At 40.7% G+C, this 18,724-nt stretch overlaps 1 protein-coding gene across 1 annotated transcript in view; it reads left to right on the forward strand.

Moving 5' to 3' along the window:
* The window catches only part of FAT3 (FAT atypical cadherin 3), a 745,323-nt gene that overhangs the window by 604,605 nt on the left and 121,994 nt on the right, over positions 1-18,724 (forward strand). Inside the window, exon 8 of the mRNA XM_075546447.1 lies at positions 17,135-17,410. Within this exon, the coding sequence (XP_075402562.1) occupies positions 17,135-17,410 (276 nt within the window). The remainder of the gene's footprint in view (positions 1-17,134; positions 17,411-18,724) is intronic.

Here is an 18,724-nt window from a genome sequence, read left to right on the forward strand (position 1 = left end):
TGAGTCCAGCTTGAAGTTCTGAATCAGTTCTCTGCCCTACTGATGGCCTGCTACTAGTAGGGTAGCTAGCAGGAACCTTAGTAACTAGAATAAACCCAAACCAGCTGCCGCTGAATTTGTTCCAACTCCCACTGGCTCTGTACGAAAGACTTGAGCTGCCTTATGTGCTTTCCAGTGCTGTATTCCCCATGGAAACAGACTGCCAGCACCTTCTCCCTCAGAACAGCTAGTTGGTTCCACTGCCAACCAAAATCAGCTGAGCCTTTTAGCCATTGCACACCAGAGCCCCTAGTGTGAGGACGAAATCTAGGCGTCCGGACTCTCCTTCCCATCTAGCCTCTAAGCTAGCTGCTCTTTATTCTGGTTGTCCAATAGAGTCCCAAGGGAAAGGGTACGGTACTTAAGCACACTGACACTAGGGCCCCAGCCTCAGAGATTGGGATTCTAACACGCAGCCCCCGGTGAGGGTGAGGCTCACTGCATTGACTCTGCATCATGGGTGCATCCGAAAAGGCATTGGGGATCTAGGAAAAGGGGAAAATATCTTGGCTTTCCACATGATCTTCCTAGGTGAGAATAACAAGTTAAATATCACCATAAGGCAGTTTTTCCCTAAATATGGGGCGATTTTTCGGTTTATTTCGTCGGACCAGACACCTAAGCTAGTTTTGGCAGAAAACAGGCCTGCATTCATCAGCTGTCGCTCCTTCCTCTTCCCAGTTCTGTCTCCACTTCCACTAATCCCCCAGAAGGCATTACTAATCAATTCAAGGTTCGTTTTCTTCCAGAGCCTATAGTTGACTTCTTAACCCTTCCTCTCCCGGTGCTACAGGTAGTAAAGACGAACTTCCCACCAACCCTGAACTCAGCATGTACTTATTTTATATAAAATCTGCTGTGCGCTTCTAAGTGTTTCATTCCAGGAGCCATCGGTTCGTGGCTTCATGGTACCAGGGCGTCATTTGGGGGGTGGACACCACAGCAGGTGAAACTGTCAGAGAGGGCGATCCCAAAATCACTGACTCAAAATTGCAGTGTGTCAGGCAGAAATGGATTGGTTTTGAAATAAAAATACTCCTATAATTATTTAAAATAGTAAAAGCATTTTTGTAAGCCCAATATACATACGAGGATGTGCTGATTTGCTTTTTGGACCTTCCAATGGACTCGGGACAGAGCTGTCACTATTGGCCCCTCACAGTGATGCTTCCGGTTTTCTCTGAATGCCCCACAGGCTGCCATCCTTGTTTTTATCGATGCTAGTACTATTTTTGTTGTTGTTTAATTTTTATTGTGACTTAGGTAAAGATTTACAGAGCAGATCACAGTCTCACATTTGACAATTCATATACATTTTTGTTTCAACTCATCCATTATAGTTCTTCAATGTGCCATCTCTTATCCCACTTCCTCCCTGGGGTTCCTCATTGAAACCTGTCCTTTGGAGCCTGTTGCCTTCTTATCTTAAATGGTTGATTATTGCAACACTGGAGTGAGTTCAATTCCAGACCTGAAGGGTGACTAAGGATCATAGTCTGGGGGGGTTGCTAGTCTGTAGCTAACCAGTAAGACTTGATTTGGGGTTTAGTTCCCCATTTTCCTCCTCCTCTACCAGCAGTCTAGCATGTTCTTTTTCTGAGGAGTTGGTAGTGGTAGCTAGGGACCATCTAGTTTTTCTTTACTCAGGTCTCCAAAGCTGAAGTTCTCATTGTTCACTAATCTATTGAACTAATTGTTTCCGGGATTCATTGATTTTTTTTCACTGGACTCTGGATGGGAGAGGCCAATAGTTGCATATTAGATGGCTGTTCTTGTGTCTCTTAAAAAATGAAATTTATTTGTTTTTTCTTCCTGTCTTCCCTTCCCTACCTCCTCATCTACCTTCTCTGTAACCACCACAGTCTGCTTCTTTGGGTGTGAAAACTGGTTTTTTTTTCTTGATTATTGTTTGTCATAGTTATATAATCTGTTGTCAATTTGAGACTTAGGAGTGAAGGGGTGGAATTTACCTGTCAATCAGGTCACAGCTTGATGACCTCATTTGGAGGCGCTAAGGAAATAAAGTTTCGTGGAGGCAGGACACACACACTTAGTCCCTGTGAGACATTCTTGTTGACAAGTCACATGGAGACAGGCTGATGTCAGTCAGAGCCTTGGAGCTGGAGAAGCCACATGGAGACCCTGCCAGAGCTGAGATGCTTACACTGCCACTGGATCCACAAGACTTAATACCCACTGGCCTGTGATCTGCCTGAATTCATCATCATTGCCATGTGTTTCGTGAGTCTGAAGAGGACTTTATGGATTGGTATTGGACACATTGCCTAATACTGGACTTATGGACTTGATCTGGACTTGGCTGGGATGGAGAGTGTGCATCTGGTCTCCCGTGAGCTGTGTATATCTGCCACACCTCCAAATGAGGTCATCAAACAGTGACCTGATTGACAGGCTAGCCTCCACCCCTACACTTTTAATAGTCTCAAGTTGACAGCAGATTGTGTCATTACCACAAAATGCCATACCACTTTAAAGAGTTCTTGCACTGTTGTACAGCCCGTCCAACAGGGACGAGAGCCTGTTGTGTGTCTACATCTTTGCCAATATTTGTTGTTTGCTCTTTAAAATTTTTCTTTTTGTCTTTGTGTGTAATGATAAGGTGAGGTGACATTTCACTGGTATCTTGATTTGCATTTTTCAGTGGCTAATGGTATGAGTATTTCTTCATATGCTTGTTGCTTCTGATGTTTTTATAGTCAATGCTCTCGCCAAATTTTCTGACTTTACCTATAGTATTGTGGGAATTAGTATTTATTAATCTAAATAGATAACTTTCTTGAGAATGAAGTAATAACTAAAGAAGTTTTAAAGAAATCCTTCTACTCAGTTACTAGTAATGTACATCATTGTAGAATTACTTTAGAAAACAGTTCCATTGGAAATATTCATATAATTAAGAATCATTACATTTAAGAAATGTATAACTATGCTATATATTATTCTATGACTAAGATTGATAATCAGCACTCCTAAGGATTTTGTATTTCTAGTATGGAAGAGGCCCATGGGGGAGGGGAGATGAGACACCATGACTTACCATACGGGGTGATATCAGCCTTGATGACAACACTGTCGGGGTGTGTTATGTGTTGCTGTGAAACTGGAAGTTAGACCCTCAGTCTTTCAACCCCCATAGGGCCACTCATTGTGGGTACGTTTCAAAGAACCGTGCAGACTATGACTAGGAAGAAAGAATGACTTCCAAAAATTAGTCACTGAAAGCTTCATAACAGAACATGGATTCCCAAGTGATTAGGAAGGATCAATTGCTAAACGAAGACATCATACTTGGTGAAGTAGAGAGCTAGTAAGATGAACTCAAGCATAATGGTAATTTATGAGGTTGACTCAGGAGCAGGCAACAGTCCTTTCAGTTGTACATAAAATCACCATGAGTTAAAGTAGACTTGATGATGATTTTTCTATATGTGTAGTTTGAATAGTGTTTTTGTTTTTGTTTAAAGGTAAGGGAAAGGAGATCTCATATTTCATGTGCCTGTCTTCTCTGCTAACTCTTAGTTGGTACCATTCCAAGAATAAGAGAATCTTTCCATTGAGTCTGCTTATAATCATAGAATATAGATTTTGTAAAAAGTTAAGATTAACTTTAGTACAAATCTTTGTTTTTCATTCAAATAAACTGAAACTCAGGAAGGATTTCAGTTTAGGGTCACTTACACATGGTAAGGCAATCAGGTTGTGTGTCGTGACTCCCGTCCTCCCACTGGTGTCTTTTCCCCTGTAACTAGGGTGACCATAAAATTCTGTTTGCTCAAAAGAGTCCCATGTATGCCTGTTGAATTGGCACAATTGTCAATAATACTCCACTTACTCTCCAATTTGCCTCATTTAGGACTATAAGCTCTACAAAAACCCTAACTGCTTCAGGATACTATCAAGAAAAATAATATATAGACCCATGGTCAAAAACCTGTGGGGACCGCACAATCTTAAAACATACTCAAAAGACTAAGGCTGAAGCAACTCATCTGCAGTATTGCTCTTTTTTATTTTTAATTGACCGTCCTTTAGTATATCCACTCACTACATTTTGGCACCACAAAAAGCACAATATATACTTGGGTAAAATATAAATAAATCATGGACTCATATCCATTTCCATCATTTTCTCCTGGGCTTTATAACAGTTTAATTAAATGTTAATTAATTTAATTACCTCAGAATATCATAAGATACTCCTTAAATATTTTTAGAATGATTGAATAGTAGATAATACCTATTTAACAGGGTCTATAGGACAGGTATGCTCTATTTTCAAAATGCATGACTGGTTGATGCTAAGAAGGAAAATTTGTCAGTGAAACTTTCATTTTAGAATTTCATCAAGACTGTTTTAGAAATCATTCGATATCACTTATTCCACATGTATTTCTAAATTTCATGCGTGCGATAAGCCTAAGTTTTAATGATTTAGATTTTTATGTCTAGATGACCAACAACTCTTTTTAATTAGTAAGGGAGCATGTATTAGAAAATTTGAGATATACATGTAATCAAAATCTGATTTTATTTCAAACCATGTTTAGTTAGCATTATATTCAGGGTGATTTGGAAGAAGTTAAGAGGCTCAGGATGAGTTTGGGAGTTTTCTTGGAAAGACTGATCTAAGTAGGTTAATAGTGGTGTCAACAGATTTTCTTGTCAAAGCATGCAGTTACTTTGAGTCTCTAAGCCATAACCATCTTAAAAGCGGGAATAGAGAATTCCAAAATACAAACTTCGGTGTCATCTTTATTCTCATCAGAAAACCATTAACTGTTAATTCGGCTGTTATGGCTTCCTCGAAGGGGATCTCTAAAGAAGCAAAACCAGAGAGGTGCGCACACGCACACACACGCACACACACACACGCACACAAACTCACTGCCACCAAGCCCATGCTGACCCAGTGACCTAAAGAGGGGGTGTGTGTGGCGGGGTTTGGGTTTGGGGAGGGGCAGCTCCAAGACTGTAACTGTTTACAGAAGTGGAAAGAAAGCCCAGTCATACACACACACACACACACACACACACATACACACAGGTTGAAAGGAAAAAATGAATGGAGTGTTTATCTCAAGGCAATGGCTTGCATGGTTGCAGAGGTTGGCAATTTTCTAGTCCATGGTTCAAATGTCAGGCTGGAGGCTTCTCCTGATTCACATAGCTTTATGGACTGCAGAACCCAAGATAGGCTGTCAGATGACAGGTTGCTGGCTGAAGCAGCAGATGATTCCAAAATTGCCAGGTAAGATGGTAAATGGCTGACTCACAGGCCGTAGAGTCTAATGACTCAGGATCAGCAGGCAATGTGGCAGGCTCTTAACTCAAGTCCGAAGAACTGGTGTCAGATGACAAAGTCAGATGCCACACAAACAAGGAGTGCTTTGCCAGAAAGTGGATACATTTTGGAAGCAAGCCACACCCCCGAGGAAACTCCTTTTCAATGGACCCTCTGCTCCTAGTAGATCCCATCGTGAAAGGGATTACATTATATGAGAGCTCATCCTGGGGGATGACCATATCACAATTGCCAGAACACTCATTGTGGCTCAGCCAAATGACACACAACCTTAGTCATCACAGGACCCGCTACCACTGAGTCGATTCTGACACACAGTGACCCATGTAGGGTTTTTGAGACTGAAAATATTTTGGGGAACCTATGGTCTCATCTTTCTCCGGAGGTACAACCGGTGAGTTTGAACCTCCAACCGTGCAGTTAGCAGTGAACGCTGAACCCACAGTGCCACCAGAGCTACTTAATAGCTCCCCATCCTCTGCCAATCCAGGCCTTTCTTGAGGTTTCCAGGGCTTCTCTGACATGGTGAGATGAGCAATTCTCTGAATTAGTCAACAGCTTCACTTTCGAGGATACTTGTACACAAGGAAAAAAACAGTCACTTTAATTTTAAAAGTTTTTAAAATCATTTTGTTGGGGGCACCTACAGTTCTTATAACATTCCATACATCAGTTGTATCAAGCATATTTGTACCTATGTTGCCTTCATCATTTTCTAAACATTTGCTTTCTAGTTGAGCCCTTGGTGTCAGCTCCTCTTTTTTCCCTCCCTCCTCCCATTCCCACCCTCATGACCCCTTGATAAATTATAAATTATTATTGTTTCCATATCTTACACCAACCGCTGTCTCCCTTCACCCAACTTTCTATTGTTCATTCCCTCGGGCAGGGATTATGCTTCAATCCTTGTTATCCTTTCCCCCTTCCTCCCCTCCTCCCTCACCTTCCCCCTATCCTTTTGGTATTGCTACTCCCATTTCTGTTCCTGAGGAATTTACCTGACCTGGATTCTATATGTCCTGAGCTCTTATCTGTACCAGTGTAGATGCTCTGGTCTAGCCAGAATTGAAAGGCAGGACTGGGGTCATGATAGAGGGAGGCGAGGAAGCCTCAAAGAACCAGAGGAATATTGAGTGCTTCATCGGTGCTATACTGCACTCTGGTGGACTCATCCCTTCTGTGTGACTCTGCTGTCCTATTGTCAAGGAAGTGAAGCTATGGATAGAAGTATAAACATAGGTGTTCACTTAATGTGTGAAAATACATTAATTCTTAAAATAGAGGTATGGACCTATGTACCTATATTTATATGGCAATATATTGAAGTAGTGGATGGACTTTGTGCCTCTACTCAAGCCCTCCTTCAGTGCAAGAACACTTTGTTCTAACAACGTGGCATTCCATGATAGCTGAAGACAAAATAGGTGCATAAGCAAATGTGATGAAGAAAGCTGATGGTGCCCAACATGGAAGAAGCACACCCGCCCATGCAATCATGAGGTGTTAACGGAATCAGGTAACAGGCATCAGAAGACCCCAAACAAACACAAAAAACATATCGTTGAAAAAAAGGGGGGGGGGGTTGGAACAGGCGCACTTAGATTTTCCTTAAGAAACCACTAAAACATACTCCAATATATGGCCCAAGGCAACACGATGATTTCATCACCAAAGAGCTGCCCTTCACCTGTTCTGTTTTCTTCTGGGAACTCCTCCCTAATTTGTTCATTTGGAACCATAAACCATGGGACGACATAGACTTCAAATCAGCCATAAAAAGCATGGTGAATTTTACTTAGAAAATGTCAAATAAATCAGAGCTTTGGGGAGTTCTAAGGCCGCGCGCAGACTTTTCCTTCATCTTCCCTTTTGTTCTATACTCCCCTCTCTCAACAGGAACCAGGTGCCTCCAGGCTCACCTCTCTGCCAGCAAAGAAACAGATTTTTCCTACCCACTTACCTCATGGCCAGTCCAGAATGTCAGAAGGTCCTATGAGTTTTAAGTTATAAAGATTCAGGTGAACTAAATGAGAGACATATTATCCTAAGATTTACAAAATCCTGCTGTGGAGATGAGCCAATGCCTTTGCATAAAATAATTGTTTTGTGGGAATATTATTATATTCATTCTTTATGAAATATAGCATAGTATTTGACAATGTGGGCCTGGTAGCCATTGAACTTGTGTTCCAACCTCAGCTCTGTAATTTAGTAGTTGAGCCACCGTGAGGAGATGACTTACCTGTGCCTAAACTCCTGTCTACACAATGGGGATACTAACACTGCCACCCTTAGAGTTGCTGTTTTCATACAAACATGCTTGAGTGCTTTCTATGTTCCAAGCATCCTCTCATCACCTCAGGTAGTGTTGCAGCACTGTTAGCGGCAGGGTCTGTAGTTCAAGCCCCCCAGCCACTGCTCTTTGAGAGAAAGGTGAGGCTGGGTACTCCTATGAAGATTTCCATTCTCAGAAACCCTGCAGAGGGTTGCCATGAGCCTGAAATGACTTGATGGCAGTGGGTATGCATTATTTAATTCATTTGTTTCTTATAGGGACACTATGAAGCAGGTACTATCTGTGCTAGACAGAACACACAGGCACACCCCTCTCCCAGATGTATACACCCTGGTTCCTGGAACCTGTGAATGTGTTGTTGCATGGTGAGAGGTGCAAAGATGTAAATAGAGTGGTGGATCCTAAAGTAGAGAGATGTTTAATTTTACAGTAAGAACGTGAGACCAAAAAAAAAAAAAAAGAAAGTGAGACCTGTGGGCTGCCTAGGTCTACATAGGTAAAGAGAGATACTGTATATAATTGTGTATAAGCCGAGTTTTTTTTAGCATATTTTTAATGCACTTTTTGTGGTAAAATTAGATGCCTCAGCTGATAGTTGGGTCGGCTTATACTTGAGTGTGCACGGTACCCTTTTTTTCCCCTCTAAAATTACATAGCACTCAAGAGATTTCCCCTATATATCTGTCTGTGCAAATACATGACTTGATTTCATTGAGCAACTCATTTGATATAATGGATGGAGTGAGCACTGACCAAGAATCAGGTGCCTTGAGTTCAAGTCAACCCTGGATCAATCACTGTCTGTGTGGGTCTTGTTTTGTTTTTAATGGAGATAAGACCTTACCTACCTCATGGGTTGTCATAAGAATAAAATCAGATACCAAGAGAAAGTGCTTTGAAATCTGTGGGTTCCTGGACACATACAGGTTTTATTATTACAGCCTGGCTCTCAATTAACTTAAAATAGAAAGCACAGACCTGATAGTGATATATTATTATGTGTGTGGCTTTTATGGTTATTCATGAAAACCAGCAGAGATATCCATGCCCAAATCATAATCTAAAAATGACGGAGGGACTCATGGTGTGTGATTTTAATGTGCTTTTCTTATTCATAAGTCATGCTTTGATTTATAAAGACTTGAAAACTGGCTTGTATTTATGTGCTCCACAGCCAAGACTGGTATTAAAAATCGGTTTCAACTAATCTCCAAAATTGTTAAACCCCACAAAGGCGGTTAATTGAGATTGGCCATAAAGACTTTCTGCCAAAGGGAGGTCTGGGAGCGGCATCCCTACGGTAGCTGTGCCCTCAGCGGCGTGGAGGATTCCATTCGTCCTCTTGGTCCAAAAGCCATGGATTGGAGCGTTCCTAACTCACCAGCTTCCTTAGAAAGCAGGTTTTACCTGGAAGATTTAGAAAGAACAACATCGCATTTGTTAGAGTCATTCCATGATTCCCTGGATTAAGGGATTCCCAAGAAACACACTGCCCTGCCAGTCTGCCACATTGTATTGTCTATGTGCTGCCATGTTGCTAGAATCTATGCCGGTGCTATTTTAAACACCACCAGGTCTCCCATTTAGGAGAGATTTCTGAGGGACTGCCAGGATATGCCTTAGGAGTGAAGATGACTGGCAACGATAGGTTCAGATGCAGCGGTTCTCAACCTGTGTGTCAAGACCTCTTTGGGGGTCGAACGACCCTTTCACAGGGGTTGGCCAATTCATAACAATAGCAACATTACAGTGATGAAGTCGCAACGAAAATAATTTTATGGTTGGGTGTCACCACAACATGAGGAGCTGTATGTAAAAGGGTGACAGCACGAGGAAGGTTGAGAACCCCTGAGATATAGGCACAATTTGAAGATGGTGCAAGACCAGGCAGTGTTTCCTTCATTGTAAGTCGATGTCTATGGGTTGTAACTGATTCAGTCACACCTTACAGCAACGGCACGAAGGCACACACCCTTCATCTAGGATTTTCTCTCACCTCCTTTAGTGTCTCCTCCATTTTAGCATGTGAAAAAGGGTAAGCCTCCAATGTTCCCTGGGTATTTACATTCGGGACTGCTAGAACGAGAGTAATTGCATATCAATTTTTTTTAAAGCAGCAAGCCAAATCTTAATATGTAAAGCTTTCTATTAAAAAAGAGTAAGATAAAATTTCATTGTATATAAGAGATCAGTGCCTGACAACTTATGAGTAAATCAATTTTTTAAAAGGGGACTCCAAATTCAAAGACAGTAGGGAGCTTTCTACTGAGAAGAAGCCTGAGACTAGTGTTCCCAGAATGAAAATGGCCACGTTATTGAGTATTTCTAGTTAGAAAGGTACATAATAGTTGCACATATGTTGTTATATATGTATATATTAGTATATGTTTCCTGATGTATATGTTACGTATATTTCTAATTCACCATGCTATGGATGATCTAAATGGCTACAGTTCACATGCATGTCACTCAAAGACCCTTTGAAATGCATGACAGAATGAAGGCAGAACTGGGCTTTGTAAAACCTGAGTTTACATCTGTCCTTGCCATGGTAACTTTAAACACATCCCTTAACGTCAATCCTCATTTGCCCTATTGATGAATGAGAGATAATAAAATCTAAGAAATGACAGCATTTTAGACGCTGTAAAAACAAGTATAAGCTGCCATCCTTGAAATCACAACTACAAAACGTTTCCCATATGATTTTGAAATGCCAACGGAGGCAGAATAAATTTCAGTGATGTATGGCTTAATCTGTTCTAATAAAGACAAGGCCCTTACCCTACAACTCTCCCCATGGATACTTCATGACATATGCTTTTGTAAAGCACTTCTTGGCATCTACCCAAACTTAGCTTAGATGAGCCTGCACAACCCAAAGTGCTTCTGGTGGGCAGCATTAAAAATGGCTCTGAAGAGACTTCCTGCATTCAGGTTTCCTCCTGCTTTGATTCCATTGTACCTCTTTAGGCCTTTCAATTACCGTTTTGAACACAACATCTTTGAGAGTTACTTTGCTTTGTTTGTTACTTCAGGAACTCACAAATGGCCCCAACTGTGGGAAATAAAAAGCAAATGAGGAGAAGGAAGTCTTTTACAGAGAAACACTTGTTCTGACTGTAGATTAGGCACAGGACAAAGCACGCAGAAAAAGAGGCAAGCTCTTCAAGAGCACATCCACTTTGAAACTTCATGAAGGTCAAGGCAGCCTTGCTCGCCAGAAAAGCTTTCCATCCTGTTAACACCACTGCCTTTGTGAACACAAATATTTTAGCATCTTGACCAAGTTAACTTGAACTTTTTAAAGGAAAGAATTGGTATTCAAAGACTCTAATATGGTTCTCCAAATACAGTAGAGACACAACAATTCCCAAAACTCGATAGGCGCACGCCTCCACCCTTTTACCGACATGGCCTGCAAGGCTCCCTCTCCTGGGCAAGTCCTGGCACAGTGGAGAGGACTGCTCCTTTCCCTCATGCACAAAAGCCCATCTATCCCCGCGTGAATGTCGGTGCCGCTAATCGGAACGATCACCAATTGTAAAGGGTCGAACTGCATCGACTTCACAATATTTCTTTGTAAGGGAAGTATAATTGTTTTGTTTCTAAAATACAAGATTACTACTTACAAACTTTGTGGGTCAAAGCAAGTCTAACACAACACTTGTCATTTCAACATATATCAGTGCTGTGCAACCACCCGCTGTATCCTTTGCCAGCATGTTGGTGATGATGGGTACCATCACGTGAATTGTGACCCATAGCAAACCGACACAGGACAGAACAAACACCACACGACCCTGCACCATCCTAACAAGTGTTCCTATGTATAATTGTCAATCTACCTTCTCCTCAGGGGCCTTCCTCTTTTTGGATGCCCTGCTACTTTACCAAGCGTGAGGTCTTTCTCCAGGGACGGGTATCTTCTGACAACATGTCCAAAGTATGTAAGAAGATGAAGTCTAGCCATCCTTGCCTCTAAGGATCACTCTGGCTGTACCTCTTCCCAGACAGATTTGCTCATCCTTTTTGGCAGCTCATCGTATTTTCGAACTTCATGCCAGTGCCATAATTCAACCTGATTTTTTTTAATCTTCTTTATTCAATCTTCCTATTTCCTTCCAAATTTCATATGCATATGGGGCAATTGAAAACATCATGGCTTGGGACAGGCACACTAGTCTTGCTTTTCAGTACTCTGAAAAGGTTTTGTGCTATAGATTTACTTAATACCTAATGCAACATATCTCTTGATCGCTCGACTGCTGCTTCTATGAGCATTGATTGTGTCCTCCAAATCCATCCATGCCATGCAGTGTTTCACAGTTCCATCACTATTCTTTAATAATGGAGAGTATTCCATTGTACATGTGTACCAAAGTTTGTTTATCCACATTTTCACTGATGGGCATTTAGGTTGTGTCTATCACCCTAGCTAGTGCTAGGATGAACCGATCTCTTTGTGCTATGTTCTTTATTTCTGTAGGATATATACCAAGTTGCACTATTACTAAGTCATATGGTATTGTTTGATGAAGCACTATACAACTTTCCATTGCTTCACGGGACTGCCAGAAGTGTTTTAGGGTTTCAATCTATCAAAATCCTCTCTAGCATCTGTTGTTTTCTGCTTTTTTTGGACTTTACTTTTAATTTTGGCATGAAGTGGTATTTCATTCTGGTTTTGATTTGCAGCTTTTGGATGACTAGTAATCTTGAGCTTCCTTCATGTTTGTTGACTTCCTGAATGTTATCTTTGATAAGCAGTATTTTCATATCATGTGCCCATTTTTAAATTGGATTATGCATCATTTCTTGTTGAGGGTGTTGAAGTGTTTTATAGATTTTAAAGAATAGTTACTTGCCCTATATGTAGTTGTCAAAATTGGGGCATTCCCTTTTTAACTCTTTTGATGAAATTTTAATGCCTATAAGTTTATTATTTTTAGGAGATTCCAATGATCTGTTTTATCTTCTGCTGTTTGCATGTTTTGTTATGCTTGATAGGACCCCTACGTTTTTACTGATGATAAGTATTTAACCCATCTTGAGTTCATTTTTGTGTATGGAATATGGATCCTGATTCATTCTTCTGCAAATGGAAATTCAATTTTTCCAGCACCATTTGTTGGAGACTACCTCTTCTTCATTTAATGTGTTTTGGTTCTTTGTCAAAAAAGACTTCTCTTTGGATGGACAGATTTATTTGTAGATTTACATTCGGCCCTTACACCCTTGATGCTCTTGTTGTACCAGTAGCAGGATGTTTGGGTTATTGCAGCCATGTACTAGATTTTTAGATTGGTGTGTGGGAGGCCTCTTCTGTTCTGCTTCTTTAGTAGTGCTTTTTCTGTCATGGTCTCTTTTCTTTCCATATAAAGTTGGGGATTAGGTTTCTCTCTCTTTTTATCTCTTTAAAGAATGATGCTAGGATCTTGATCTAAATTGCTTTGTAATTACACATCACTTTGGGTAGCATTGACATTTTCACAATGTTAAGTCTTCCTATCCATGACCATGGCATAGTCTTCCATTTATGTAGGTCTGTTCTTATTTCTTGTAGTAGTGTTCTATAATTTTTCTTTGTACAAATCCTTTGTTTCTCTGGTTAGGTTTATTCTTAGGTAGTTCCTCTTTGGGGAAGATACTGTGAATAGTATTGTCTTATTTTCATTTTCCGAACTCTTCATTAGAATACAGAAATGCACTTGATTTTTATGTGACAGCCTCATACTCCAACATGTTTGTGAATCTTTTAATTAGTTCCAACAATTTTTTTGTCAAATCTTTGGGATTTTCTACTTATAGAATCTTATCATTGGCAAATAGAGTTTGATGTCTTCTTTGACAGTTTGGATGCCTTTGATTTTGTTATTGTGTAAACTCTGGCTAAGATTTCCAGAAAAAAGGTTGAAGAAAAAAGTGGTGATAGAAGGTATCCTTGTCTAATTCCCCTTAGCAGTAGGAATACTTTCAGTTTGTCCTCATTAAATGGGGCACTGGAGATGGTTCAATCCCTAATGTGGCCTCCTTTTCTGGTGGTATTCAGCTCACTTAGTTTTGGGGGTTTTGTTTCTTAAGAGACTCAGGACTCCAGGTTTTTCCTCCACATCTGTTTACTCTTATTTTTGTTGAAGAGCGATTGTTTGCTGTCTTTCTAGGTATCCATCGTTCCTGAAATGCTGAATTTATTTTTTAAAGTAATATATATATATATATATTTACCTTTAAAGTAATATATATATATATATTTACCTTTAACCCATTTACATACATTGAGATAACTGGAGAGCCATATGGAAAATTAAAACTGGATCCATTCCTCATGTAATATACCAAAATAATCAAATAAAATTAGAAATGTAAGTGTAAGAAAAAGAAATATACACAAATGTTAGTTTTACAGGTGTTTTAATATGTAACAGGGAGGTGAGGAAGATGTTCTAAACTGGTATTTAACATATATAAATATAAAGGAGCTTCAAAAAGTTCATTGAAAATGGAATTAATCGATAATGCAATTTTCTATGATCTTTTTGAAGCCTCTTAATAATAAGGTAAATAGTAGGAAAATAAAAATTTTAAACTTTTTGTGACAAAAAAGGTAAAAATAAAAAACAAGCTATATTTGAAATTCATATCACAAAACTTTCGAACATAAAGAAGGAAAAGATCATTTCAAATATGGAATTATGAGCTGATATAAACAGACAATTTAGCAACAAAAAAAAGAAATGCAAATGAATCTTAAGTATGTGAAAAGATTGTTGAGCTCCCTCATTATAAGAAATGCAAATTGCAACTATCCTAAGATGCCATTTCTCATCTTTAAGATTCACAAAAGTATTCAAAAGATTTATCAAGCACTCTTTGGCAAAGCTGTGGGAAGACAGTTATTCCTATACATTGTCAGAAATCTCCTGAGGAGAGGAATTTGGAAAGACCAAAGCTCTTGCCCTTTGACTAAGCAAGTTCACTTTTGTTGTTAATGGCTTTGGGGTCAGCTCTGCCATAGCACAACTAGACAGGGCATGTGCCTCTGCCACCTCCAGGTTATTGTTATGTCCGAGCCCATTGTTGTGCATGCCAACCTAGAGAGCGCATCTCCTAGTAGTGTCTGGGGCCACAGGCTGTTGTGATACAAAGGATTTTCGTTGGCTGATTTTCAAAAGTAGATTCTTTGGCCTTCCTTCCCAGTTAATTTTAGTCTGGAAGCTCCGTGGAGACCTGCGATCCTGCTTGTATTTGAAATGCTGGGCACATAGCTTCTAGCAGCATGGCACCATGCTGGCCCCCACAGTGTGACAAACTGACAGACAGGTGGTGGATTCCACTTTGGGGAATGTAAGATACACCACCAAACATATGAAAAGACAAGGGAGCGGGGCTCTTCACTGCATACTGCTTTTAAGAGCGAATATTGGGAATGTCTTAAATGAACATGAATAAAGTATGATACCTCTATCACTGGAAGAATAGCTATATATGTCTGCAGAGTGACTGTAGGCTAGAATTCAGGATTTCTCACTCGGGCCATCACGTGGGGCTACATGAGTCTTCACTGGGGGTGGGAGGTAGAGAGCTGTCATGTCCATTGTGCAGTTGTTGTTAGCAATACCCCTCGATTTTATTCACTAGATGCTAGGAGCACTACATCCCCAGTTGTGACACTGTCTCTGGACATTGCCTCCTGCCCTCCAGGGATTCACACTTCCCCAGTTGGGAACCATGAATGTAATCATCCAGGAAATAACCAGACAGCAATAACTGAGCAGTACGGAGAATTTTTTTTAAATGCTAGAGTTTTAAAAATCTACTCTTTTATTTGTGTCAATTTGGCTTCAGGGTTGTGGTGCTATTGCTTTTACAGATGACTAATAATGATTACAATACAACAAACTGCTTTTTAAAAGCTAACTGTGCTGGTTAGGCTTTATGTTAACTTGGCCCTACATAAAAGTGTAGGGGTGGACTCCAGTCTATCGATCTGGTCACAGCTTGGTGATGCCTCTTTCGGGGTGTGGCCTTTTTGTAAGAGCAACAATGGAAACCTCTCTCTCTTGCCATTCACCTTCATGCTTTCTTGGATTCTGTGTTTGCCTCCAGGGGTACCTCATGTAGACCGCTGACCCTGGGAGCTGTCGATCCCCTGTCAAGTTCCCACCAACCTTGAATGTATTTGACTCTGCACCCAACTGTCTGTGATCTCCCTGCTTTCAGTTCACTCTTCTGTGTCACTGGCCGGCAGCTACGTGTCTGACCCATGAACTTCTTAATATAAAATGACGTATTAATATAAAGTTACTCTGTCAGGCTAGGTCGACTAGAGAAACACATCATAGACCTATATATGTCAGGGAGAGCTTTATATCAAAGAGTAATTGTAGATTAAGAAAACATCCCAACCCAATCCAGATTAAGTTTGATATTAACTCTTATGTCCGATACCAGCATATAAATTCCTCTTCAGACTCATGTAACACATGCAATCAAGCCACATGCAGGAAGATCATAGGCCAGTGGGTGGAAAGTCTTGTGGATCCAGTGGCGGTGGAAGCATCTCAGCACTGGTGGATCTCCACAGAAATCCTCCATCTCCAGGGCTCTAGCCCCATCAGCGTAGCTCCATCTGACTTGTCAACAGGGAGAGTGTGTGTCTCGCCTCCAGAAAAAAAAGACAGGAGTTCCTAGAATCCTCAGGAGAAGGCCATGCCCACACCAAGGCCTCATTGGGTATAACCTGACTGACAGGCTAGACTCCACCCCTTCGCTCAAGTTGATAGTAAATTATGTAACTGCCAAAGTCATTTATTGAGAGAACGTTCTATCGCATACATATATGAGTATGCTTGGTCTTGTTTCTCCAAACAACCAGCCCAAGGCACCAGCCTTTGGAAGTTCCATGCGGTGCCATGTGCTTTGCTAGACATGTCCTGTTGCTAGACATCCTGCGTGCAAGAGAACTTTGGTGGTGCATGCTACAGATGAAGCTCTGCCTGCGGTGTGAAGGCCTCTTCTTGCTCATTGCTCCCTTTTCTTTGTTTGGTCTTCATTACTTCGGCCTTCTTGTCATCGCTTCCCTCTTAAGAACACTTTAAAAAGCCCGTAACAAGAATGTGGGGTAATCAGAGCTTAGCAAGCTAAGGACATGTTGTGCTCTCTCTGCTTTGTCTCTCAGATGATTCTGTGGCATTATCATCACTGAGTAGCAGTCTGAGCTGTTCAATGTTCAATTAATAGTGAGAATACTGAATTCCTGCTAATGTGAGCTACTGGTTTATTCCAAGCCTCTAATTATAGAGGCTTTCTTTCTTTCTTTTTTCTTACACGAGAAATCCCTCCCTACCTGTTGGAGTATTTGCTAGACACCAAGATCCAAGGACAGGCATGGAGGGGAGAGAGGGGAGGAGGCCTCTTTTATTAACAGGAGAGCATTGGCATTAGCCATCCTTCTTGTCTTCTCTTAACCATAGGTATTCATCAGAGTGCTGGATAATAATGATAATGGCCCAGAATTCTCTCAGCCAAATTACGATGTGACAATTTCCGAGGATGTGCTTCCAGAAACAGAGATCTTGCAGATTGAAGCCACAGATAGAGACGAGAAGCACAAACTGAGCTACACTGTCCACAGCAGCATTGACTCCATCAGCATGAGGAAATTCCGGATCGACCCCAGCACTGGTGTTCTGTACACCACCGAGAGGCTGGACCATGAAGCCCAAGACAAGCATATCCTCAACATCATGGTAGGACCACACTGCTAATTTGCCCTTATGGCAGAATCATTAACCACTCCAGACACACACTTTCGCCTTCATGTATGCAAGGCCTTTAACTTTTGTAAGTCATAGTAAATCTAGTCATTTCACAGCTGAATTGTCTTCATTTTTGGTTTTCTTTTCAGAGAAAAATCCGGTTTTTAGATAATGACTATATTTTTGCTTAAAAATGAAATGTGTGAAGCATTTTCTTTCTACTTGGGTTCTTGATGATGGCAGCAGTGTACAAATGTGCTTGACACGATGGATGATTTTGTCGATTGTGATAAGAGATGTAAGAAATCCTACTACAAGTATTTAATTAAAAGGAAAGAATAAAACTACAATACTATCTGCAGACAGTGGCTACTGGTAACTGTTTCTGAGAGACTGACAGAGTTGCAAGACAAGGCACAGGCCATGTTTCTATAAGTCTTCCAGGATCTGGTATTGATTTGCATCCAGAAGATTTTTATAGAAAAGTTTAAAAGACTTCTTTGAGAAGTTAATCCTAAGGGTATTCATTTGTCCAACCTATGTAAGGCTTAGCCCTTGAACTGATTTATTACTTATTGGACTGGCACTGGTCCTAGTAGTAAATACTGGCACACTCCAAAGATTGCAGGGCACACCCGCACCTGCAGATTGTGTTCATGCTGGACTTGAGTTTAAAGATCTGCCAATGATGTTGCTTTATTTTTATAGTAGAATTTTCCCATCTCATGTAATAAGAAATTGGAGATGAATAAGAGATATCCTGGGTTTATTTATGGCCTGTTCTTTTAACCAAATAACAACCCTATGGACACCTTCCACTCCATTCCTTAACACCAGGTGGACAACGAAGACTTCATCTTGTGCACTTATGGTCTTTGAAATAGATTACAACTTTACTGAGACCTAAGAGCTTTAAAAGAATGTTCCATTAAGTGGCATTCATCTTTCACAAGACTGGAAGACCCCAGGGATTAAGAGAAAGCATGAGGTGCCATGAATCCCGCTTAGACTCCAGGGCACAAAAGTGGTTAATCACAGAGAACATCTAATTCAACCCTCTGCTTCTTCATCCATCCATCCATCCATCCATCCATCCATCCATCCATCCATCCATCCAACAAGTGTTTCCACTTACCTACTGTCCACCCTTGGAGCTTCCATTTGGTTATAACAGACCTAGATTTCAGTAATCACAAAATAATTTGATTCAGATGGGCAGACCACTCCACACACAGGGATGTTCAGCAGATCACTCTGTCACTTCTGCACGCGCTCTCCTCTGGGTGGAATTTTGCGCTGGTACTA

The sequence above is a fragment of the Tenrec ecaudatus genome, chromosome 4 (assembly GCF_050624435.1).
Source record: "Tenrec ecaudatus isolate mTenEca1 chromosome 4, mTenEca1.hap1, whole genome shotgun sequence".
Taxonomy (NCBI): domain Eukaryota; kingdom Metazoa; phylum Chordata; class Mammalia; order Afrosoricida; family Tenrecidae; genus Tenrec; species Tenrec ecaudatus.